The 26,580-nt window shown below is 42.9% G+C and overlaps 1 protein-coding gene across 1 annotated transcript in view; it reads right to left on the bottom strand.

Annotated features, from left to right (window-relative positions):
• Positions 1 to 10,331: 10,331 nt before the first annotated feature.
• Positions 10,332 to 26,580, bottom strand: part of LOC147105149 (TBC1 domain family member 30-like) — an 89,529-nt gene continuing 73,280 nt past the window's right edge. Inside the window, exons 9-12 of the mRNA XM_086011751.1 lie at positions 22,558 to 22,655; positions 22,340 to 22,461; positions 14,466 to 14,660; positions 10,332 to 11,072 (exon numbers count right to left, since the gene is read on the bottom strand). Of these exons, the coding sequence (XP_085867877.1) occupies positions 10,354 to 11,072; positions 14,466 to 14,660; positions 22,340 to 22,461; positions 22,558 to 22,655 (1,134 nt within the window). The 3' untranslated portion in view covers positions 10,332 to 10,353. The remainder of the gene's footprint in view (positions 11,073 to 14,465; positions 14,661 to 22,339; positions 22,462 to 22,557; positions 22,656 to 26,580) is intronic.

The raw sequence follows: 26,580 nt of genomic DNA, 5'->3' as shown, positions 1-26,580 counted from the left end.
CCAAGTGGCTCATCACATATCCTCCTCAGATGAGGAGGAGGAGGAGGAGAGCGAAAACGAACATCTTGCAGAGGCCCATCAACCAGCAGCAGCAGTACGCGAGAACATTGCTGCCTGGGATGCAAGGAACACACTCATCTTGGCCAGATTTGCTTAGCCTAGCCAATCAAGCACTTTTGCCTCGCAGCTTCTTACCTGAGCATCGACAATGGGCGACTGTCTGTGTGGAGTTTGCGCATTCTCCCCGTGTTTGCGTGGGTTTTCTCCGGGTGCTCCGGTTTCCTCCCACAGTCCAAAGATGTGCGGGTTAGGTTGATTGGCTATGATAAAAAATTGACCCTTAGTGTTAGGGGGATTAAATACGTGGGGTTACGGGGATCGGGTGGGATATGTGTCGGTGCAGGCTCGATGGGCCGAAATGGCCTCTATCTGCACTGTGGGGTTTCTGTGATTCTGTGAATGGCCAAAAACCAGCGGATTCCTAGCAATTTGACCACCATACTGACAATTGCAAATAATCCTAAGCCCTCAATGTGGAAGTCCCATTCGCGAAATGACACACGCCACAACTACAGCAGTAGCCATCAGATTCTTTTATTTACAGTAATCATCTGATGGCTTTAACATAAAACATCAAATTTCGCCCAAGTGACTACCCTTGTGACTATTTGTGCACTATCTTTCTCTTACGCGTGCTCCTACGTGGTGCTTCCCCTGTGGCTTCAGCAGATGTGGAGGCCCCTTGCTCACTTTCTTGCTGCTCCTGTCTCAACACCTTTGGCGGGCGTCCTCTGGGGTTGCGAACCTGTGAGGGCTTGCCAACAGTCTGCTGCTCCTGCGGCTGTACAAGGGATGAGATGCTGATCTCAGTTGGGTGCGGACTCTGGTGGGGCTCTGACCGAGGACTTTTCAGTGGCATGGAAGTGTGAGCGCTTGGAGAGGAGCCCCCACTTCCTTGTTCTCTGCAAACAACATCCCTCTCGTGGGTCAGATCCACCTCAGCGCTTGCAAGTGGATTGAGAGCACCTTGCTGAACATAAGGCCATGGGGACCGGTATCTGCACTGCAAGTCCTACTCAGAAGGACTTCCATGAAGGTCTGGTTTCTGTGTTAAATAGATGACCATCGCTCCTCCAGAGATGTCATTCTATTTTGAACACTCACCATGTTTTCTGCACACTGGCGACTTATCTCCTCTATGGCTGCAGCCATCCTCTCATCTACTGTAGCCATGCTTTCGACGGAGGTTGCCATCATTTGCACAGCGGTTGCTATCCTTTCCATGGTGATGCGTTCATGCACAATGACTCCACAAAGGCTCTGCTCATGTTCGCAATGGACTCCTCCATTCGCTCCACACTCACAGCGACCCTGGAGACAAAACCTGCCAGAGACTCCTGCATCTGTTCCTGGAGTTCCAGCACCGCTGATCTTATGGATGGACCCAGAGGCAGAGGGTTGACATGCAGCTGAGCCGAGCTGGGAGAGTCCTGTGCCCTCCGACTAGGACTCTCCGCTGCTGTCCCTGTCTCCACAATCTGCTGATGCTCACTTGTGAGCTGTGATACACCAGGTGACAACACAACACTATATCTCGCGATGTTCCCTCCGAGGTGTGAGTGTCTGTGCTGGTGCTGGATGTGATGGATTCTGCTGACGCTGCGCTCTCAGGGGTTGCAGCTTCCTCTGAGGAGTCTTGAGGCTCATGCTCTTCCTCCTGGATAGTGGGGACGGGTGCTTGCGATGGTCCTGTGGGGGAGTAAAGGAAAGAGTCAGAGATGTGAGGCCAAGGTTACATGCACATTGCATATTGCAGATGATCATAAGTCCATCTGTTAGAGCTTCAGAATCATTATCAGCGACTCATGCAATGTCATTGAGAGAGATGGAAAACTATTCTGTCACCAGCTTGCTGTGATGCGCCCGTCTGTTAGCAGTGGAGAACAGCTTTATATATGAAAGTAATTGGATAAAAGACACAGAATAAATATATTGTTCTGCAGATGGAACAGTTGTATTTATTAAGTAATCCTACAGAAATTACATTTCTATATCAAACACTTGGGAATCTTCCTCCACTCCCACGATCTCCAGGACCGCCTCCTCCCAGGTGGTGAGTCGGGCTACTGAGGGTGGCCCTCCTTCTGTCCTCGCTCTTTCCCTCTTATTGTGAGCTCTCTTTTCCTGCAATGAGGGAGACAAGGGGAGTTTGAGTGAGAATGAAGGAGTGAGTGTAGAGAATCCATAGCATAGATGCTTAGAAGGAGACAAAGATGGAGTGAGGTGGCAAGACCAAGGGCCCTCCCTGTGTGTTGTAAGTTGTAACTGCATCACAGTGATAGGGAGTGTGAGGGCTGCATGGTCGAATAGTTAGGTGAATGTGACCATAGAGAGAGGGAATGGGTAAGGGTGCATGGATGTCAGTGTCAAGTGGGATGTGGAGGAAGAGATTGCTAAAGCTGAGTGCTGGTGAGGAGAGGCAATGTGGATCAGATTGAGGGTGATGGGAAATTCATACTCACTTTTCCAGTGCGCAGAAGGTCATGAAACCTCTTCCTGCACTGAAGCCAGGTTCTGCAGGTTATTAACAAAGAATTGACCTCCTCTGCCACCTGGATCCACACAGCCTTGGTTTGCTGGGGAGGCTTCTTCCTCCCTGAAGAAGGGAAGAGCAGCTCTTTATTTGCTCTTGCTCCCTCTACTAAAGCCTGCAGGGCAACGTTATCAAAGTGGGGTGCAGACCTAGGTCTCTGGCTGGCCATTCTTTCTGCAGGTGCCTCTAACATGCAAGGACAAAAGCTTGGCAGTCTGCAGAAGAAGCAAGGCTTGTTGCAGACCTTAAATGCAGCAGCAATGATGACGTCTTCGGAGGCGACTTTCAGACTGGAAAAACTCATTGGCCATGGGTTCCCACACGTTGGAACTCAATTGGCCAATTAAGTTAAAATGGCATCATTTTCCCACATCGATTTAGAATCGGGTGGCTAACACGAAATGCGGATTACACGACCCCAGCCTGTCCCAGTATCAAAATCCAGCCCATGGCCTTTCCAATATGTAAAATATCTAAATAGGAACATAGGAATAAACATGTTATAGGCATTCTAGGCTATATCTTACAGGAGGGATTTATCATCTCAGGAAGGAGGGAAAACCTGCTCTAAATTAGGTTTACCGGTTTTGATTTTTTTTTAAAGTTAGCAGTGGAGAACAGCTTTATATATGAAAGTCATTGGATAAAAGACAGAATAAATATATTGTTCTGCAGATGGAACAGTTGTGTTTATTAAGTAATCCTACAGTAATTACATTTCTACATCAAACACTTTTATATTTTTGCAAAGAAACAGTTGGATTACCACCTGACAAATCTTCTTCATACAAACAAAGCAATGAATGCAATTTCTCTGTTAAATGAAACAAGCAACAAGTCAGTAATACAGAGTGACACCACTCTTATGACAACATTAATAATATCAAATGCATTTTTTGATGTCAGTATGAAGTATTGCATTGATCGACATATTGTACAGGTCCACAAAATCCCTTATAATATCCTAGTCAGTCTGACAAATCAAATGCACAGAAGATCACACCTTGTCTGTACAAAATGTATCGATGGCCTTATATTACATTGACCATCCTTAATTAATGTAATATATGTTGCTTTAATCATAACTTGAAACTTCTCTGCACTCTAAAATTGTAAAATGTCAACAGGATGTTATTTGTAACTTGAGAAAATTTCTAACGAGCAGTACGGTTTTCTCAAACATGCCACTTAGTCGCAAAAAGCCTCTAAATTGTTCTTTCTCTTCCTCGTATCACCAATTAATTCAGGTCCAATTAATAGAACAAAGAGGCAGTAACCAAAGAGGAATAATGCTCCTCAATTATGAGGACAGCCACCTTCTTCAATGATTTGCCTAGTCTTTTTCCTCTCCTGGCTTGTGCTTTGGGTTTTAGTTTTTTAGAATTAATACTTAGTACTTTTTTGAGTTTCCCATCACGGGTACAGTGCTCCACCAATTGATTTAGTACTTTTTTGAGCATTATATAGTGTGTTTGGCCAAATGTATTTGTTGGTAAGACTACTCATCCTATTCCTGACAAAATTAAGTCCACACAAAGGTTTCAAAGATGGAAGACCATTGCTCAAGATTTGTTTCTGGATATCACCATGTGCACTAGGACAAAGAAGCCTCTAAGGAGAATGATTTAAAAGTGGCCACATACTCCTATTATCTGACTCTCTTAAGGGTTTCCAGCAGCATTGGGTTAGTTAGGTAGCATATGTTCCCGTGCTTATTAACGTCTGATGCTTCAGCAACAGAGATGAGAACTGACTTTTATCGTGTCTTTCCAAGGCATGAAAACAGCTACTTTCTTCCCTACTCTTAGGAGCCTTAATATGGTTTTATGACCCTTAAAGGACAATTCCATCTGGGGATCTAACTTAACTGATTTCTCAACAGTATATTTTTAATTGCTCTTGCTTCAGCAAGATGAATTAGCCAGCTGGGTCTACTTCCGATTTATAACTTTTCAAAACTCATTTGGTCTTTGGCCATCAGTTTCTATTCAAGGTAATATCTCTCCCCCTCCACCCGCCCCCCCCCCCAAGCAAATCTTTGGTCTGCCAGGCTTTATGTCCCAATCCAAAAGGTGTTTGCGGAGCAGGTAGTTTCACTAGCTTTATACTTTGATGAAGAAGGATAAGCAGACAATGCAGGCCCCTGAAAACAAGGTTGCTAGATAGTTGTGCTCTTGTGTAAGCTTATTCTCAACTGGGTCAAGAATTGGTTGATACATCATGTGCTGTGGACATATTTAGTGAAATGTCATGGAAAGATATGTTCTTGCTCATTAGTGTGCACCTTCACTCAGTATTCTAAATTGTGTTGACTTCCACAGTTGCAGATGCTTTTGGTTGAGTTCATTCACATTTCTGCAGATGATAAATATATTTTCATTTAAGTTGATTAGACCGTGGGCCTTTCTTCCTAACTGCTTACCTCCTAATCAGGTACTGCTTGCTGCTTTTCCATGGTGACATCTGGATCAACAAATCAAGAGAATGATTAAAAATAGTTTCCCCCTATAAAAGTTCTTTGTTCCCTTCCAGGTGAATAGCCTCTCAATCATCTGTAGACTTTTGACTTCTTGGAATCTTACTTCATCCTTTAGATTTAACAAATTATTTATTTTGTCTTTTATTTCTCTGAGTTCTCCAGTAAGGATTCTAATCCTAGCTCCTGGTTTCCCTGCATCAACACTGACCCTACTGTTTTGTGCTCCAATGTTTATCGTTAGTATTTCCTTGTCCGATGGTTGGTTTCTGGTTTGTTTGTTGGCTGAGGAAACAATACAAGGTTGGCCTTATTAGATGGTAGGAGGAGCTTTTTTCTTGTTTATGTCATTACCTCCTACTTCCTTGGACTGAACACTGATGATAATTGAATTGGGGAAGTGAAGACCTCTGGCATACAACATTTTCTCTGTAGGTGAAATTTTACCCTTTGTGTGCTTATATCATTGAGGTGAAGACTAGCAATATTAGGACATGGAAGACATGCTTACTAGTAGCATTAAACAGGTCTTGGTCAAGTATGGCACAGATCAGAAACAATATAATGCTCCCCCTACGTTACTCCCAACAATATGCTGCAGTCCAAATATTAGAAGAGCACCCTCAAGAATGTGGTGGTCCCTTTTCAAACAGATTTTGACAACACTTTTGTTCTCGATTCATATCTAATGGGAAAGTGGTCGAGGGTACCCAGAGTCAGTTCACTGTGGATCGTCAACACCTGCCCAACAGTGGAGGTTTTTAGTTGTTCTGGGCTGAGTTTCAAACCCACATCCCATTGATGAACAGACAGTGTTCTAGTAGGTTTTGGCATCCAGTCCGACAGTACATTTATTTCTGGTTGACCCATATATAGCTTTAGTTTACTTTAACCTTTGCTAGCATAAAGGAAAGCAATAGAGTGCAAAATGGCATATCACGGCTAGATCTGTAAGATTTAGCAGAAATAATGCTTTAAAAAATTTCTTTATGAAATCTACTGACAAACCAGTGCAACGTTCAAGTATTTCGTCACACCTAATAGGTAGTTGTCCCTTGCCTCTTAAATTGGCATTTTCAACATGAATCACAAGTTACTTGGAAAGTACTAGTTTGTGGGATTATGCTGTTCAGCTCTCAACCTTCAGTGGAAGTTCATATACAATGGGGCACCATAAATGAAAGAGATGCTATTAAGATTTGATTGCTATTTGATGTTGGTAGTTAAATTTGACAGAAATAGCAATATCTATTGTTTTGATGAAAATGTTTGATGCATTCTAAGATTTGTTAACATAATTGCACACAGAATCTCTTCCACTGCATGCACCAATATTTAAAAGTGACATTAATTTTAACAAATTTACTAAGGAATTACATATTTAATTAATGTAGGAAGCATGCATCTATTAACAGTCATGACTTTTATTCAACTTTTTGAGCACCGAATGTTCTCTGAGACTTTCAAAATAACCATTTATGTTGTCTCAGCTTGAAAAATATAAATCAGATTCCAAGCGTTTAATCAGAATTCCAGAAGTTTATGAAGCCATAGACTATTCTTACATCTGCAGTACTTGCCAATCATGTTCTATTGTGTTATGCACCAAATAACATTTGAAATTAGATTCCAATAATAGATATGTTTAATAACACTGCATTGGAGGAGTAAAGCACCAACCACAGATCCTAATTGAAATTCCTAACAAACTCAGCTGGATGTGGAACGCCTAAAGCACACATTCTGTCAATGGGACAGCATAATGTAGCCTACCCACTCCAGGGAGTTAATTGTAATACGTACCATAACATTGGGTTACATTCCTTGCAACACAGACTCAAATATCACAAAAAGAATACTATTAGTAATTTAATATTGTATTTTAGAAAGTAAAAGATGCTTACTTTACACAAGCAGTAGTGTCTCCAATACATGTACAACACATGTCTAGAAATGCTACTCCCATATCAGGTCTGGTCGATCCCAGGCTGGGTACCCCACAGTAGCCACTCTCTCAAAAGTCTAGATATCCACAGTAAGCTGCTCTTTCCCCTAATCTAAGTCCCCCATAGCAGCTGCTGTCTCTTCTTCGACTGGTCCCCTGCAGCAATGCATCCTTAGTAACAGATCCTCCCTGCAGCATGTAATGTTCTTAAACTTTGGCGACTCGTCTCTGCAGCTGCTCCTGTTCCAGATGGCAGTGGCAGCTCCTCTATACAGCAGATGGTTGCTCACTTCTCAACCAGTATCCACTGAGTGAAAGGATAAGATTCACACAGTCAGTTCACCTCTCCACTGTGAGATCCCAGGGACTGGGCTGCGGTCCATACTAAACAGTCTTCATTAAGAAACCTGTGCAAGTATTTTTTTTAAAAAGCAGGATTTTTTGTTTGGGGAAGAATAAGAGCTATGTAAAACAAAACATTATGGGAAATTGTCATTACTGTTTCAGGTGATTCTTGTGATTTGTATTCAGTATTTTCCCACAGAACAGATCGTTTTTAATAAAAATTATACTGACTGAATTTTTAAAAGAATATTTTGTTTTTACTATGGTGCCACATGATCAGACTAGCCAAGGACACTACAGCTAAATTAGAGGGCCAATCCACCCTCTATCTTTAAGTAAGATTCCTATTCCCTAACCCACAGAAACTACATTGAGCTCTTGTACTATTAGGATAACAGCTCTTAAAAACAAAAAAAAAATATTTCTTTCAGAAAGTGACTTTTGTGCTTTCCCTGTAGTGGTTGAAGCAAAGACCTTGTCATACACACTTTGAGATTAATAAATAGTGAAATTTTATGTGACAAAAATGGCCTCCCCATCTCCCCCCACATACAGTGCACTAATTGATTTGCCCGTACAACATTACAAATTATGTATGCTGGGTTGGAAAAGTGCAATGGTCCCTGTAAGCTGCCAAAATAATCTATTTTGATGACATTAAAAAATATTAATTTGGATCCAGTAGTCTTTATTTGCCTTGATGCACAAGAACATTGTGCGGTCCTCAAAGGGAAAGTAGCAAGGTTCAAAGTGCTCAAGTACTTAGCATAGAAATCATATCAAGTACAGCGCAATGCTAATCAAAATGGTGCTTATCACTTTAGATTGTTATTCCTAAATGCAAGCAATGTGTAGTTAATCAATTTGATTTGTTAGTTTAATAGCACTTGGAATTCGAACATGTGATTGGATTATCAAGTCACCACTGCACTTAATTGGAGTGAAAAGGAATTGAATTCAGTGTTTTTGCTCTCTCCAGTTGTGTTCGGTAAGTTATTAAATGTTAGTGCCAAAACAGCAGCAATCAGAAAATATGCCATAATGACTCCGAGCTGCTGATCAGTCTCCTCTCACCGTATTCCATAAATACAGTGATATCCATTTATATGCAAGTTTTATAAGAATTCCAGTTTCCTGTCAATCACATCAACGACATATGCTTGATAATTTCTGAATTATCCAACCATTTGAATTAAACAATGTAATTACACAGCAATGTGGGAATTTAGTGTTAAAATAGATTTGGATCATCAGATAATCTAAATTAAACCAATCTGAATTGAGAGATGTAGAATACTGTAATCTGTTTGAATCCGACTACATGGTTACATGTAGGGATAAAATAAGCTTAGGCTATATTTACCCATTGGTGGTGAGGCCGGGAACTGTGGGTAGCATTTTACTTTTAATGAAAAACAGGAGAATGGCTACTTTTATCTGTAATGAACACCCACTAAGATAACAAGCTTCAAAGCTGCGTGTTCCTGTGATTTCATTAACAGGCTGCTAAATATGGAGACAAACAAGCACTTAACTGTTTTTTCATTAAAAGAGGAATTTCACCCCTTAAATGTCAGGTCAGCTTTAAAAATAACAAGCAACGAATAGTGAGTTTGATCTTTAGTGGTGCATGTGTTGTAAAAAAAGATGAAGTTGCAAAACAGGATGAGCAAGTTACCGAGGTAAAGTTATTCGGCAGGTTTTTATTTTCTGTGAGTATGTCCTTCAAACTGGGGAAGGCAATGGTAGATTTTGTGGCCAGCATTGTTCCCTTGCTCCATCATGCTCGTACCAAGTTCCTCTCTGCGCTGTTTTAATGCGGAAGTTGATCCTTATTTTACATGGATTAATTACTGTGTTACAGGAACTTAGCATGTGTACGTTAAGTGCTTTTATGTGAAGAGCGCTGGTTAGAAAGTTTCCACCATCCACCTTTGGATTTCTTTGCCTTATCTGGTTATGCGAAAAGTCAAATGTTTTCACATTTTCTTTTAAGTGGCGAGCATTTGAAACAAAGAATATTTTAATGTATAATTTCAAAAAAAATTAACAGATCTTTACCACTAATTGGCATTATTATCAGAAGTTGCAAATTAGCATTATTGGTTTTGTTCTTAATCATAAAATCAGTTTTGAATGGAGAATAATTTAGTTGTCGATATTAGACATGCTTATGATAATTAGGCAATTACAAAGTGTGCAGTTTTTAGAGACTCCTACACAGAGAGACTTGCATTTCTATAACGCCTTTCACGACCTCAGGGCGTCCCAAAGTACTTTACAACCAATGAAGTATAGTCACTGTTGTAATGTAGGAAACACGGCAGCCAATTTGCACACAGCAAGCTCCCACAAACAGCAATGTGATAATGACCAGATAATCTGTTTTAGTAATGTTGATTGAGGGATAACTCCTCTGCTACTTTGGTAGTGTCCTGGGATCTTTTACGTCCGCTTGAGAGAACTGATGGGGCCTCGGTTTAATGTCTCATCTGAAAGACAACATCCCCAGCATTGCAGCGCTCTCTCAGCACTGCACTGGAGTGTCAACCTTGATTTCTGTGCTCAAGTCCCTGGAGTGGGTCTTGAACCCACAACCTTTTGACTCAGAGGCAAGTGTGCTACCAACTGAGCCACGACTGACACTTTCAAAGGCACCCTAGCACTGCACACATATCGGAGGTTCCCAAAGGGCACACACACTAATAGTCTGTAAAGTGACTTCATCACAAAGTAAATGAAGTTTCTGGCACATGGGACTGGTATACTTTAAGCTCATAACAGTCATTAAAATCCAGTGGTTTGTGGCAAATATATTCAACTTATGCCAAACCATTTGCGCAACTTAACCGTCATCAATACTTCACATTTAGTAATCAGCTCGTTGGGCAACAGGCGACTGTGAAATAAGATGAATTTATCCTTCTTTCCCTCTTCCCGCCACCACCCCACCCCGCCCCCTCCTCACCATGTCAGTAGCATTTCTTTTCTTAATCATTTATTGAATGGAGATATCTGGATGTTGCTGCACGATCCATGTAATCCTAAATTCTTTGTTCTGAGAGACTTTCCGGAGAGGTGTACAAGTGGAACAGTGTTTATGGGATTCGCTTTCACATCAGACAGAGCTGTGAAATTCTTTGTTTTGAATCGATCCTTTCTCGATTCTGCAGAACAGTCATAGGCCCCAGGCTTGTTGCTAGTTTCCTCTGTCTTTAAAGAATGATTTTGCTCTCCTATTTGAAGTGTCTTGAACAAGCTTTCAACCCCTGCCAAATTGTCAACTTCTTTTTCAGACAACAGGATGGCCAATTGTTCACTATATTTCGCTTTAGCTTCCCAACCTATTTGAGAAGTTTTCCTGCTCTCTTCCGTTACCATATGGACTGGGTCATCGACTTTGACGTTTTCTGCTTTAGTGCTGTCGGTCTGGTCTTCGAGTAGGCCGACTGTATCGCTGCAGCCTGACTTAGCCTTCAAATTCCTGGCCAGACCTTTCCGGGGGACTCTCTTTTGAGAACACCAAGGGACAGTTAGCTTATTTTTCTGTTCTTTCTGTACGGGCTGAGGCGTCCTGGGACTTGGAGTGTGGTGGACTCGGTTGCTTTTGTTTTTGCTGCTGTTCTTTAGCTTTTTGCCACCAAGGAAGCGATTTATGACTTTAGACTTTTTCGAACGAAGTGGTGTACCAGGAGAGCAAGAATCATTGCTACCTGCAAAGAAAGAAAGAAAGGAACATACTTTATATATTACTCAGTGCTCCTGCAGCAGCATTTTAAAATTGGATTTATATATTCATATTTTTTCTAGACTGGCTACATAGACTCTATGGGCTGGATTTTGTCAATGGGGAGCTTTTGGAGGCGGGACTCCCACTTGTCGTGTTTTAGTCCCGCCTCCATCAACTTGTGGCCAACCCACGCTATTTTCCCTTGATTGACCTTGATTAAGCCCAGCGGGCTTAGCAGGCCAATTAAGGGGAAGCCGGTTACAGAGAATGTCAGTGTATGACGTTTCATCTGTCAAAAAGTTTTGACAGATGAATTGTCATCGTTTGGCAGCTCTGTGAAGCTGTCAAACACTGACATTCTCTGTTGTTTGATGAGTTCTTGTATTGAAGACCTCATCAAACCTCTTTTGTGAGCAGAAATTAGATGGTTGTTGCATCGGAGAATGCAGCCACCATCTGTCATCTCTGCCAGTGAAATGCGAGAGTCTCCACATCCCCAACGGTTGAAGCCTGCAGGAAGAAACAAAGGTAAGTAAACATTTTCTATCACTTTCCACTCTCCTCACGTACTTACCTCTCCACACTTGCACCCATCACTTACCTCCACAGTGCACTTTTGGACCCCTCTGACCCCTGCAGACCCACTGCTCGCCTCAGTGACCCCGGCGGGGTTTCCCGATGTCGGGAAGCCCACACCTCTGGTGGAAAAATGGGGATAATCCTCTTAACTGCCTGTTAACTACCTGTTAACAGGCAGTTAAGTGGCTGTAATCCCCTTCCTGCCTCCAGGAGACGAGACCCGGCGCGGGTCGGCTACCCGCCTCCTGGGAAGATGGCACGGAGGCGGGATGGGTTCCCGCCTCCAGACTCTGCCATTTTCCCGGTAGTCCCACCTCCAAACCCATCTCCCGAGGGCTGGCAAAATCGCCCCCTATAACTGCAAAATAAATTAAAAGGATAACTGGTTTGAACCTAGTGATGATGCAGAAGAGTGGGAGGAGGCTCGTGTGGAGCATAGACACCGGCATGGACCAGCTGGGCCAAATGGCCTGTTTCTGTGCTGTACATTCTATGTAATTCTATAAAGCACCAAGCTTTGCTAATCAAGATGCTCTACTAAACATCTGAGAAAGAAAGAAAGACTTGCATTTATATAGCACCTTTCACGACCACTGGACGTCTCGAAGCGCTTTACAGCCAATGAAGTGCTTTTGAAGTGGAGTCACTGTTGTAATGTGGGAAAGGCGGCAACCAATCTGCGCACAGCAAGGTCCCACAAACAGCGATGTGTTAATGACCAGATAATCTGTTTTTGGCAATGTTGGTTAAGGGAGAAATATTGACCAGGACACCAGGGATAACTCCCCTGCTCTTCTTCGAAATAGTGCCGTGGGATCTCATGCAGACTAACGATAAAAAAAAGAGGGAGCCATATTTTCCTGCCCAACCCCCTATCTCGGCAGTAAACAAGACCTGTGCACCTGAAATGCGCTGTTTCGGTTCAAGCCTAGGATCACCTATATTTCCGTTGGCCCAGGGACACCCACGGGACAGGCCTATCCCCTGGCAGGGTCTAGTGCTGATCAAATGAGGAGGAAATTTGAGTGCCTCTCAGGTTTGCAGCTGCATATTGGGCCTCCAAGATGAAGGTCGTCAGCCCGGAGGCTCCGCATATCTCTAAACATCCATGGGTGGGGGGGCGGGGGAGAGTGGATAAAAAAAAAATCAGCTTAGCTTCCTGTCTTTAACTTGCTCCAGAATCAGGTCAGGAAAATCAACCCCTGACTTTCGTGCTAAATCTTGTCTTCAATTTATTTAATATCAAAATGTTCAAAATATGCACAAAAAAAAGGTGCAATTATATGTAATATGAAATCCTCTACCAAAATTAAAATACTCAAAAATCATACAAAGGAAAGTTATTAACTTTTCACTGAGCTCCTGGTAAGTGAATAAAATGCAGCGGACTCGTTATTTGTTGAACGGGAACTGACTGTGGTGACTTCAGCAACATCTAGTGGCAGACAACAGGCATGAACATTGTTGTACCGTGTGTGCAATTTGGTTGATTTGCAGACAGCATCAAACCTAAACTTTGAACCGTCACCTGCTTTTTCTCTTTGAAGCTGAAGTTTAGCTCATTCGTCTCTGGAAATCCCCATCTGAACAGCCTCCCAGTTTGAAACCACAACCCTGGCCCAGTGTGGTTTCTGCAACACCTTCCACTTCCATTTATATTGCTGTAGCAAAAATAAATACCATGGCAGATCCATTTAACTACTTAATCCTGTTAGATTATTTTCCCCCTTGACTGCAAAGTACTAATTGTTCTTTAGAGGATTCCAATTACTTTGGATAACTTGCATAGGCCAAAAAATGTCTCTCCATCTGTTCCCAGATTTGGGTCACAGAAGAGACTGTATTTATGCACTCTGTCACCTCCATCTATGTTATTCTGATGGCACTCTTTATTGCTGGGAGGTCCTGTCCTCCACTAGCGCTGCAGGAACCTCTGATTGGTGAATGCTTCCATTCTACCCCCAACCATTTCTCTGACAAAACAGAATCACACTTTTAAGGGCAGCCAACAGCCCTTTAAGAACTGCTGGCACTGGAAGTCCCACCCGTATGACCTCTGCACACTCCCAATGTTTTTTTAAATTTGCTTATGGGATCTGGGCATCGCTGGCAAGGCCAGCATTTATTGCCCAACCCTAGTTGCCCTTGAGAAGGTGGTGGTGAGCCGCCTTCTTGAACTGCTGCAGTCCGTGTGGTGAAGGTACTCCCACAGTGCTGTCATGTGCTATGTACTAAATATAAAAACACAGGTCGAGGTCAGCTTGCTGTCAATGTTCCCTGTAAGTTGCACTTTGTTCTGCGTGGCCTGTTTCTTTTAATGTGTGGTCCCTTTAAATTTCGACACACGTGCGGTATTTACAATGTAGAAGCCGGCGAGTGGCCTGCGCGGGACCTCGCAGATGACTGCGCGACGCGCATGTGCACGCAGCTTAGTGGAAACATTGCTTGCAGCCTCGATGTACAGTAGACCAGACACTGCTGTGCTGGGAACACCATCGACTGCAAATTCTGTTTCCAACCTGAGTTAACTTAATTTTTTATGTTCAACAGATCAGACTCTTTAGTTGTTAAATTATATGATGCTGAGCACTGACGAACAGAAAATAACATTTTTCACATATTGGAAAAGTAGGCTTGAAAAAACACCATGAATGATTTTATCTTTGCATATTAAATTTGACATAAGTCCATTCACACGGATATAAATCATGTTTTATATGGATATTTTGTATCTAAATTGCACAGTTGCGATAATATTTAACAGGGATTAATGGTTGTTAGGTATATAACACCTTACCATGTCTGGGGGTCAGGTACTGGTTTTGTTGCTGTCGCTTGGTCATTTTTGAGTACTGTTGCTTCAACATGGGTGTATGTGTTGCCATTTTCTCCACGCTGTTTACTGCCATCTGATGCTGCAATACATTCTCACCAACTGTGGCTTGAACCATTCTGGCAATATTACAGCTACTTTTTCGCTTTTCACTTTGAGCTAGTGAAAGACAAGGGGACCAAAACATACAGAAATAATTGTTTTTTTTCTCTGAGTATACAGCTTTTTACTGAATTTTCAGTATCATGTACAGTACTGTGATCAGGCCCTCTATCATTAACTGTATGTCAGAAGTTTGCATTCAGTGCATGTCTGTCACACCTCAGAGGTGCCACACTTGAAAGCGGCAAACTTAAGTCACACATGCAAAATTTGTGTCACACTTCCGTCAGATTTGATTGGTTCAAATGCAATATTCATAAAATAACAAATCACAGTCTTTAAAAAGTGGAAGAAAGAGTTATTTACCTGATGATGATGAAAGTTACAAGTAGATGTCAATATATAGCAACTCCCCTCAGCAAAAGCAACTAATTAACTTCAAAATGTACTTATTTAAACCACGTCCCCACAAAAAGTAGCTGAGAGGTAAAGAAATCAAGAAGGACTTGCATTTATATAGCGCCTTTCACAACCTCAGGACGTCCAAAGCGCTTTACAGCCAATGAAGTACTTTTGAAGTGTAGTCACTGTTGTAATGTAGGAAAATGTTAAACGCGCTATATAATTTGCACACAGCAAGCTCCCACAAACAGCAGTGTGGTAATGACCAGATAATCTGTTTTTTAGTGATGTTTATTGAGGGATAAATATTGGCCAGGACACCGGGGATAACTCCGCTGCTCTTCGTCGATATAGTGCCATGGGATCTTTTACGTCCACCCGAGAGGGCAGACGGGGCCTCGGTTTAACGTCTCATCCGAAAGACGGCACCTCTGACAGTGCAGCACTCCCTCAGCACTGCACTGAAGCGTCAGCCTAGATTTCTGTGCTTAAACCTCTGGAGTGGGACCTGAACCCACAACCTTCTGACTCAGAGGCTAGAGTGCTACCCACTGAGCCACAGCAATAAAAGGACAAGCCTGGCTAAATATACATAAGCAAAGCTGCTTAGACTCTGGACTACCCGTGAGCAACAACACAGTGGATTAACTCGTACTTGAAAAATAATCGATTAGTACAAACATAAAGGGTAACAGAATCCAGATTTGATTGACCCTGCAGTGCCCCAGGGTCATGTGAGATACAATAGCAAGACGATCATGATAATTGGCTGTAAGCGACATGAGGTCACGTCAGAAATAGCACATTCAAGATGGTAGGCCCTCATCTTTTTTATATTTTATATAATCAGAGACTATTACAGCCAAATCACTTGAAGAGATACATAAGCAATAGCTAGCAACATATCTGCAGAATTGCAAATAGTACATACATAGGTGAAAGGTATCTGTGTGAGCAGGCTCGAGGGGCCGAATGGCTCCTGCTCATATTTCTTATGTGACAAGACTTTCAATTTCACCATGCATGTCTCAACCAAAATAAATTAGTTAGGGGTATAACTTATAGTAAATTGCCCCTGTTCTTGCTCAGTTTGTTGATGAATATAAGTTTTTTATTTATCATGATGCTGACGCAGTTGGGAAACTCAAATCTCGCTCCACATAGCCACCTACTGGCCAGAGGCTGCAACTGCGCTGTGACAGTTGACATAGCAAAATTGAATGGGAAATGTTAACATCGCAATTAGCAATGGTAATGCAGAGAGAAAAATTTAGGAAAACCGGAAGTAAGACAGGAATCGCGTGACCTATGCAGGATTTCTAATAATATGTACAGAATTATCCCCTATATTTTAAAATTACTGATAAAATTACTAAATAAGGGGGGGGAGGGTCCTGGTGGAGAGAAATCTAGAATGCTAAAGAGAAAAGACAAGGAAGCAGTGCAGGAAAGTGATTGGGGTAAGGATAACTAGATTGTCAGGAAGGGACAGAGCATACAAACAAAGGAGTGCACTAACAAATAGGGTCCGCATAAGAAAAAATGGTAATAAGACAAATAGGGCCATAGTACAAAAAAATGTTAAGATGTCTAAAAATGTTAAAAAGACAAATCTAAAGGCACTGTATCTGAATGCATGAAGCATTCGTAATAAGGTAGATGAATTAACAGCACAAATAGATGTAAACGGATACGATATAATTGCGATTACGGAGACATGGCTGCAGGGTGACCAAGGCTGGGAGCTGAATATCCAAGGATATTCGATATTTAGGAAGGACAGGCGAAAAGGAAAAGGAGTTGGGGTGGCCTTATTAGTAAAGGATGAAATCAGAGCAATAGTGAGAAAGGATATTGGCTCAGAAAATCAAGATATAGAATCAGTCTGGATGGAGCTAAGAAGCACCAAGGAACAGAAAACATTGGTGGGAGTTGTCTATAGGCCTCCAAACAGTAGTGGTAATGTAGGGGATGGCATCAAACAGGAAATTAGAGATGCATGTAACAAGGGTACTACAGTAATCATGGGTGACTTTAATCTACATATAGACTGGCCAAACCAAATTAACAATAATACTGTGGAGGATGAATTCCTGGAGTGTGTATGAGATGGTTTTTTAGACCAGTACGTTGAGGAGCCAACTAGAGAACAGGCTATCCTAGATTGGTTATTGTGCCATGAGAAGGGGTTAATTAATAATCTTGTTGTGTGGGGTCCATTAGGGAAGAGTGACCATAACATGATAGAATTCTTCATTAAAATGGAAAGTGAAGACGTCTAATCCGAAACTAGGGTCCTAAATCTAAACAAAGGAAACTACGATGATATGAGGAGTGAGTTGGCTATGATAGATTGGGGAGCTTCATTAAAAGGCATGACAGTGGATAGGCAATGGCTAACATTTAAGGAACGAATGCATGAATTGCAACAGTTATACATTCCTTTCTGGTGCAAAAACACAAAAGGAAAAGCAGTCCAACCATGGCTAACAAAAGAAATTAAGGATAGTATTACAGGAAACTCTTTTTTATCTGGCACCGAGGGGACTGGCGTGGTGCCGGTTGATCAAAAAGTCCAGATTACAGAGAGGTATACTTACCAAGGTACGAGAGCCCCGTACACGGCCACAGGTGCTGGAGCCCCGGTTACACGGCACTTGTGCAGGAGTCCCGGTTACACGGCCACAGATCCAGGAGTCCCTGTTGCACGGCCACAGCTGCAGGAACCCCGGTTACACGGCCACTAATATATAGTAAAACTTACCTGAACCTACTCCTGAATTTTGCCGGTTAAGAGAGATTTCCGGATATTTAGGTGCCGGTAAAAAGAGAGTTTCCTGTAGATCCAAAGAGGAGCCATATAAAGGTGCTAGAAAAAGTAGCAGGCCTGAGGATTGGGAGCAGTTTAGAGTTCAGCAAAAAAAGACCAAGAGATTGATTAAGAGGGGAAAAATAGAATATGAGAATAAATTTGCAAGGAACATAAAAGTGGATTGTAAAAGCTTCTACAAGTATGTAAAAAGAAAAAGATTAGTGAAGACAAATGTAGGTCCCTTACAGTCAGAAACGGGAGAATTTATAATGGAGAACAAGGAAATGGCAGAGCAATTAAACAAATACTTTGGTTCTGTCTTCACGGAAGAGGACACAAATAACTTCCCAGAAATGTTAGGGAACCAAGGGTCTAGTGAGAAGGAGGAATTAAAGGAAATTAGTATTAATAAAAAAATAGTGCTGGAGAAATTAATGGGACTGAAAGCTGATTAAATCCCCAGGGCCTGATGATCTGCATCCCAGAGTACTAGAGGAAATTTAGATTTAGATTTAGAAGATAGGAGCAGGAGTAGGCCATTCAGCCCCTCGAGCCTGTTCCGCCATTTAATGAGATCATGGCTGATCATTCAAATTCAGTACCCTGTCCCTGCCTTCTCCCCATATTCCTTGATCCCTTTAGCCTTAAGAAATATATCCAACTCCTTCTTGAATATATTTAATGAATTGGCCTCAACTGCCTTCTGTGGTAGAGAATTCCACAGGTTCACCACTCTCTGGGTGAAGAAATTCCTCATCTCTGTCCTAAATGGCTTACCCCTTATCTTTAGACTGTGACCCCTGGTTCTGGACTCCCCGACCATCGGGAACATCCTTCCTGCATCTAGTCTGTCTAGTCCTGTTGGAATTTTATAAGTTTCAATGAGATCCCCTCTCATTCTTCTAAACTCCAGCGAGTATAAGCCCAATCGACCCAATCTCTCCTCATACGTCATTCCTGCCATCCCAGGTATCAGTCTGGTGAATCTTCGCTGCACTCTCTCCATGGCAAGAACATCCTTCCTCAGATAAGGCGACCAAAACTGCACACAATACTCAAGGTGTGGTCTCACCAGGGCCCTGTACAACTGCAGCAAGACATCCTTGTTCCTGTACTCAAACCCTCTCGCTACGAAGGCCAACATACCATTTGCCTTCTTAACCGCCTGCTGCACCTGCATGCTTACCTTCAACGACTGGTGCACAAGGACACCCAGGTCTCGTTGCACTTCCCCTTCTCCCAATCTATTGCCGTTCAGATAATAATCTGCCTTCCTGTTTTTGCCACCAAAGTGAATAACCTCGCATTTATCCACATTATACTGCATCTGCCATACATCTGCCCAATCACCCAACCTGTCCAAATCATACTGGAGTTTCTCGGCATCCTCCTCACAGCAGAAATAGTGGATGCATCTTCCAAAATTCTATAGATTATGGAACAGTTCCTGCAGATTGGAGGGTAGCCATGTAACCCCGCTATTTAAAAAAGGAGAGAGAAAACGGGGAACTACAGACCGGTTAGACTAACATCAGTAGTAGGGAAAATGCTGGAGTCTATTATAAAGGATGTGATAACAGGACACTTAGAAAATATCAACGGGATTAGACAAAGTCAACATGGATTTATGAAAGGGAAATCGTGTTTGACAAACCTACTGGAATTTTTTGAGGATGCAACTGGTAGAATAGATAAGGGAGAACCAGTGGATGTGGTGTATTTGGATTTTTAGAAAGCCTTTGATAAAGTCCCACATAAGAGGTTAGTGTGCAAAATTAAAGCACATGGGATTGGGGGTAATATACTGGCATGGATCAAAAATCGGTTAACAGGCAGGAAACAGAGAGTAGGAATAAATGGGTCTTTTTCAGGGTGGCAGGCGGTGACTAGTGGGGTACTGCAGTGATCAGTGCTTGGGCCCCAGCTATTCACAATATATATCAATGAATTGGATGAGGGAACCAAATGTAATATTTCCAAGTTTGCTGATGACACGAAGCTAGGTGAGATTGTGAGTTGTGAGGAGGATGCAAAGAGGCTTCAAAGTGATTTAGACAAGTTGAGTGAGTGGGCAAATACATGGCAGATGCAGTATAACGTGGATAAATATGAAGTTATCCACTTTGGTAGGAAAAACAGAAAGGTAAAGTATTATTTAAATGGTGCTAGATTGGGAAATGCTGATGTACAAAGGGACCTGGGTGTCCTTGTACACCAGTCACTGAAAGCAAACATGCAGGTGCAGCAAGCAGTTAGGAAGGTAAATGGTATGTGGGCCTTCATTGCAAGAGGATTTGAGTACAGGAGCAAGGATGTCTTACTACAGTTGTACAGGGCCTTGGTGAGACCACACCTGGAGTACTGTGTGCAGTTTTGGTCTCCTTACCTAAGAAAGGATATACTTGACATAGAGGGAGTGCAGTGAAGGTTCACTAGACTGATTCCTGGGATGGCAGGACTGTCTGAGGAGAGATTGGGTCAACTAGGCCTGTATTCACTAGAGTTTAGAAGAATGAGAGGGGATCTCATTGAAACGTATAAAATTCTGACAGGGCTAGACAGGCTGGATGTAGGGAGGATGTTTCCCTAGGCTAGGGGTTCTAGAACGAGGGGTCACAGTCTCAGGATATGGGGTAGGACATTTAGGACTGAGATGAGGAGAAATTTCTTCACTCAGAGGGTGGTGAACCTATGGAATTCTCTACCATAGAAGGCTGTGGAGGCCAAGTCACTGAATATATTTAAGAAGGAGATAGATAGATTTCTAGACTCAAGGGGTATGGGGAGAGAGTGGGAATATGGTTTTGAGATAGAGGATCAGTCATGATCATAGTGAATGGCAGAGCAGGCTCGAAGGGCCGAATGGCCTACTCCTGCTCCTATTTTTTCTTTCTAAAAAGGTTTGATAAGGCTAGTGTCTGGCCCTAAAATTCTACAGCAGTTCTGCCAGTCTCCCGCTGGAGTTACGGTGGAAGAGTGGTAGAACCACCCTGGAATTTCAGGACCTATGTATCTAGGATATACATTTTACAGAATGAACATGTAAATAAGAATTCAGTTAAAAGGTGAATATTGTAGGAAGTGAGCACTACTAAAAAAAATTAGAGTCACTTTAAAAAAAAGGTAGTATTTGTCTCCCTCACTAATTCTTAATCACCTCGAGCCATGCACCATCGGTGGTCTCGCTGTTGCCAGGTCTTTGTCAATGCTGTTTGGAAACTGGTTGTACGGGATTGTTCAAAAGCAGAGATAATCTGCCTTTTTTACCCCATTCTTGCAGGAAAGTGCCTGGCCTTCCCTTGGCACCTTCCTGTGTTGATAGGGTCGCCAACCCTCCAGGATTGTCCGGGAGTCTCCAGGAATTGTAGATGAATCTCCAGAACACTGCTGCGAGCCACCCAGGAGAAAACGCAGAGGGGACATTAAACAAAACTGTGTTTTTTTCCCTTTTCTTTGAACACTTTAATTTATTAGTTATAAAAATATTGGAGATGGGGGGGGAAAAGGCTGCTTCCCTAGCAGTGAAGATTTATTCAATTGGGTGGCAAAGAGTCTGTTCTCTTTCCAATTGGCCGTGGGAAGGCAGTGCGTCTGGAGGATGGACCAATGGCGGGAGTGTGGGGTCAGGGCGGTTCAAGGCGGCAGGTCATGTGGTGATACCTCCAGGAATAAACCCAACCAGAGTTGGCAACCCTTTGTGGTGAGCTTATTGGATTTGCTAACTCACTGTGTGAAGGAGCAACTGCATGAATTGATGTTCCCTCTTCACGGTGTGCAGCGTGTTGGCACCCCAGCATTCTGTGCCACCACACTAACGGGAGCTCAACAGCAGTTGCTAAATGCAAGTGAACCGTACGTTGAACCTAAAAGTAAATGCAGACACTTTTAGCATGTTCACCTTTTTCTCTGTTCCTCGCTAGTTTCGGAACAGTATTGGCTAAGTCCCGGCAGCAGTTGTGCTGGAGATGGTGCATGGTTCAAAGTGTCTAGAAACTGGTCTGCTTTTTCCATAGGCTTCTTAGACAACACTCATTTCTATCAGAAATGTCTAGTGGCTTAAACACTTTTCATATTCCTTATTATTTCGTCTTTAAGGAACCAAAATTAGAAACATTCAATGGAGTTGAATACTTTGACATGACTATACTTTGGTCAACCATCTGTTGTCTTCTGCCCCTTTTACCCACGATCTCTTCTCTTTCCCCATCTCCCCAACCTATTCTCAGTAGTGATATCACCTCTGCCCTCAATCATTTATTATATAATATATTCATTTTATTCTGGTACTTTTGACATCTGTTTTTCTACCCAGCACTCTCTCTCTCCCCCCCACGTAGCTCACTCCCCAGGCCATTTCCTGTAGCGCTGCTATTACCAATCTTCCATTATGACACTGGATGTTCCCCCATTGTTTCCCTGATCTTTGAACATTCTCCCACGTCATTTCTTTTCTCTTGCCCTCCTCAGACTTTTCCCACTGTGGCCACAGTCATAACAGAGCTGAACATTATTGCCCTGTTACCTGTCTTTTGACAGTTCGGTGGATTATGTGCATGCGAAGAGCCCACTGCAGGAAGGACGGCACCGGTTCCATCCGTCTCGTTCGATGCTTTCCTCTGACATTGAGTTTCTTTCAAGTGGCAGCTGTAAGGAAGCAAACAAAGAAAGTCATATCAAATTGCTACAGTGGAAGAGCTTGAAATGAGGCATTGTCGACTTTTTAGCATTTGGGGAAAATACCTTGAGGCGGTGACCTTTGCCTGGGAGTGTCCGTGACTGTACTTCTCTCTCAGTTCAACCACTTGTGGGAAGGGGAAAGTTGCCATTGAATACACAGCCTGCAAGACATGTAGCAATGCTTTTAGATGTAGAAACCAAAACATAATGCAAATTTATAAATTATAAGCAGCAAAGAGGCTATATTTTTTCGATAGCAAAATACTGCAGATGCTGGAAATCCAAAATAACAACAGAAAATGCTGGAAAAACTCAGCAGGCCAGGCAACATCCGTGGAGAGAAAACAGAGTCAATGTTTCGGGTGAAAATCCTTTTTCACCCGAAACGTTGACTCTATTTTCTCTCCACGGATGTTGCCTGGCCTGCTGAGTTTTTCCAGTATTTTCTGTTGTTATTTAGGCTATATTTTTTGACTGGCGCTGTTCCTGTACCAGTAACTAATGCACTCTTAGTTAATGCTTCTGTTTGGTTTTTAAGTGCAGGCAGTAATTGGGTTAATGCCTGTGTTAAGAAATGCACAGAGGGAATTAGAACGATCGCATTAGGTGTTCATATGGGAACAGCGCTGGTTGTAAAATATACCCCCTGTGTTTTACGGTTACTAACAATGTTATAACTGTAAATACAGCTGTGTGTTCACTAGAAAGAATACCTGCACTTCCTGTCTGCCTGCCTGCACTTTGGTGGCCTGTAAATGATCAGGAATATCAGCAGCATCCTGAAGAATTGGTTTCCACATACAAGCACACCATACTCCAGGGCAAACAAACAAACAAACTATGACTTCGGGATTGGAGCCATTAAATCAAAATGGAGTGTTCCTCATTCCCGAGTGATACAGCGAGGGGACTGCACTCTAATTTAACCCTTCTCCTACTGAAAAAGAATGTCACGGGGGGAAGATTTCCAGTGTTGACTACCTACAGCAAAATCATAAACACATTCGTTATACATGATATTGCCCTAAATAACAAACAGCGGAAATCCCCCCAACCCTCCCCCGCTCCATATAATAAGCGTAGCAAATGATAGTTCCTGCTCCTCAAAGGTTAAAATGGTAAAAGGTTAATAACTGGGCTGAGGCTGACGTTGTGTGGAATTAACTCTGCACAAAAATACTCCTAATAGGAAAATAAATGCGATAATAAAAGCAACCAGGAGGGCCTTCTTTGTCAGGACGGGCCATTGTAATTTTTCCTTCTCTCTCTAAGGTGTCCCCACATTACAAACCATTCCCTCGGTAAAGGAAATCAGTTCACAGGCCTTTGCCAACACTGTTCTTAAGAGGACTGCTAGAAGGCATGGAATAAATATGAATGTAGGGTAGTGTACAATCAAACAGGAGACTTGAAACATGTATGAACAATGAATGAACAAAAACCATGTGATTATTGACCATCCTCCGGAAGTATTTAGTCAGTTAGGGTAATTAATTTTGGGATGGGAAAAAAAGATTATAAGCAGGGCAGTACGGCAACCTTTTATTTGTAAAACCCACAGAAATCATACCCTGCCGCAAAAGCACCCCCTCCTCCCCCCCCCCACCCCCCGCAACTGTGAATATCGGCTCCCCCTGTAAAAATCATCCTGCTCCGTTTCCCTAATTCTCTCTCAATGTTACTCTAGCTCCCACTTAATACTGCTGCTTTGCTCCAGGATCAGGCTCTGTCGCATACTGCAGGTTCAAATGTATTCTATTGGCAGATCAGAAATTCTGGCTGCAATGCCTGGCAGAGCTCAGGAGCAAAGCAGCTGGTTGGAGCCGGGAGCAGCAGTGAGCAGCAAAGTGGAGAAAAGTGACCTGGGGAGGAGGGAAGAGTGCCTCCACAAACTAGAGGAGTGAGTGACCTGGGGAGGGAAAGAGTGCCTCCACTAACTAGAGGAGAGAGTGACCTGGGGAGTAGGGAAGAGTGCCTCCACAAACTAGAGGAGAGAGTGACCTGGGGAGGGAAAGAGTGCCTCCATGAACTAGAGGAGAGAGTGACCTGGGGAGGGGAAAGAGTGCCTCCATGAACTAGAGGAGAGAGTGACCTGGGGAGGGGAAAGAGTGCCTCCATGAACTAGAGGAGAGAGTGACCTGGGGAGGGGAAAGAGTGCCTCCACTAACTAGAGGAGGGAGTGACCTGGGGAGGGGAAAGAGTGCCACCACTAACTAGAGGAGTGAGTGACCTGGGGAGGGGGAAAGAGTGCCTCCACTAACTAGAGGAGGGAATGACCTGGGGAGGGGAAAGAGTGCCTCCACTAACTAGAGGAGTGACCTGGGGAGGGGAAAGAGTGCCTCCATGAACTAGGGGAGTGACCTGGGGGCAGAAGGAGAGTACCTTGATGACCTGTTGGAGAGAGAATGAGGACCTCCATGGGCTGGACATGAAGGAGGGGGGTGGGGGGAGAAGGGTACCTCTGAATTTGGAGGAGGGCAAAAACCTCCATACTCTTCAACAGAGTTTACCGATACACATCCACAATAGCCCATAACGTCTCTGCAAGAAATGAGGGGAAGTCTCCATAATCTTCTGTAACTTTCCAATGGCTCTGATTAGGAATCAAAAGATTCAATTTTTAATTTTAACTCTAATCCTGTACAACTAAATGGTAAGCTCAATAACGAGCTGGGTAAATACATTTTTAAGAACAGGATTGAACGTTATAAGAATAAGCATGGACATTCAGAATGCTCTAAAGACACAATGGTTCCTGTGCTGTTTACAATCATGGAGGTGCCATCTGTGAAATGTAACCGGCCAGAGTTGAATTGTGTGGGTTGTGAGGTTGAATTAATATACTGCAATGTTGCTCGATTACCTTTGGGAGGAGGGGAGGACCTTCACAGAATATTTCATACAATCATAGAATAGTACAGCACAGAAGGGGGCCATTCGGCCCATCGAGTCTGCGCCGGCTCTTTCGAAGAGCATTCCAGTTAGTCCCACTCCCCCGCTCTTTCCGCATAGCCCTGTAATTTTTTCTCCTTCAAGTATTTATCCAATTCCCTTTTGAAGGCTACTGATGAATCTGTATCCACCACCCTATCAGGAAGTGCATCCCAACTCCTAACCACTCATTCTGTAAAAAAGTTTTTCCTCATGTCGCCTCTGGTTCTTTTGCCAATCACCTTAAATCTGTGCCCTCTGGTTATCAACCCTTCGGCCATTGGAAACAGTCTCTCTTTATTTACTCTATCTAAACCTTTCATGATTTTAAACACCTCCATCAAATCTCCTCTTAGGACTTTTGGCAGTGGTTGTCGATTCTGTCCCTCAGGGTATTGAGTGAATGGGTACAGTTGATAGGGTAAATTGCCCGTGTTTTGTGAAGGGAATGGGCTTGGTGGACTGAATGGCCTTTTCTTGTTACATTTTTGAATGTTTTAATATCAGATGGAGTGACTCAACCTGATCTTCCACCTTTGCTCCAGCTCTCCCTAATGGCCTGAGGCAGCGATGCTGCCATATGGAAGATTGTGGGTAATGCGTACCACTCCATGACTCAGCACATTGGAATAAAAATCTCACACAAAAGTATAAAACAATTGTATTCCCCTATATTTAAATAATAATAGTGATTAAAGCTGTCCCACACCGGGCAGCCCTTCTAGATGAAAACTGTTGGTTTCCTATCTATCTATCCCCTTCCTATCTCTGTAATCTCCTTCAACCCACCGAGATGTCTGCGCTTCTCTAATTCTGCCCTCTTGAGGATCCCTGATTATAATCGCTCAACCTTTGGTGACCGTGCCTTCTGTTGCCTAGGCCCTAAGCTCTGGAATTCCCTGCCTGAACCTCTCCGCCTCTCTACCTCTCTTTCCTCCTTTAAGACGCTCCTTAAAACCTACTTCTTTGACCAAACTTTTGGTCACCTGCCCTAATTTATCCTTATGTGAATCGGTGTCAAATTTTTTGTCTTAAAATACTCCTGTGCAGCGCCTTGGGACGTTTTACTACGTTAAAGGCGCTATATAAATACAAGTTGTTGTTGTTGGTGTCATTTGAACTAATCCCAACCCTTGCTTTAAACTTGTGACTCGA

Source organism: Somniosus microcephalus, chromosome 18, assembly GCF_052327205.1.
Source record: "Somniosus microcephalus isolate GS21.2 chromosome 18, FLI_Smic_1.0, whole genome shotgun sequence".
Lineage (NCBI taxonomy): Eukaryota > Metazoa > Chordata > Chondrichthyes > Squaliformes > Somniosidae > Somniosus > Somniosus microcephalus.
The sequence above is the reverse complement of the archived record's forward strand: the minus strand, read 5'-3'. Positions and strand labels throughout refer to the sequence as shown.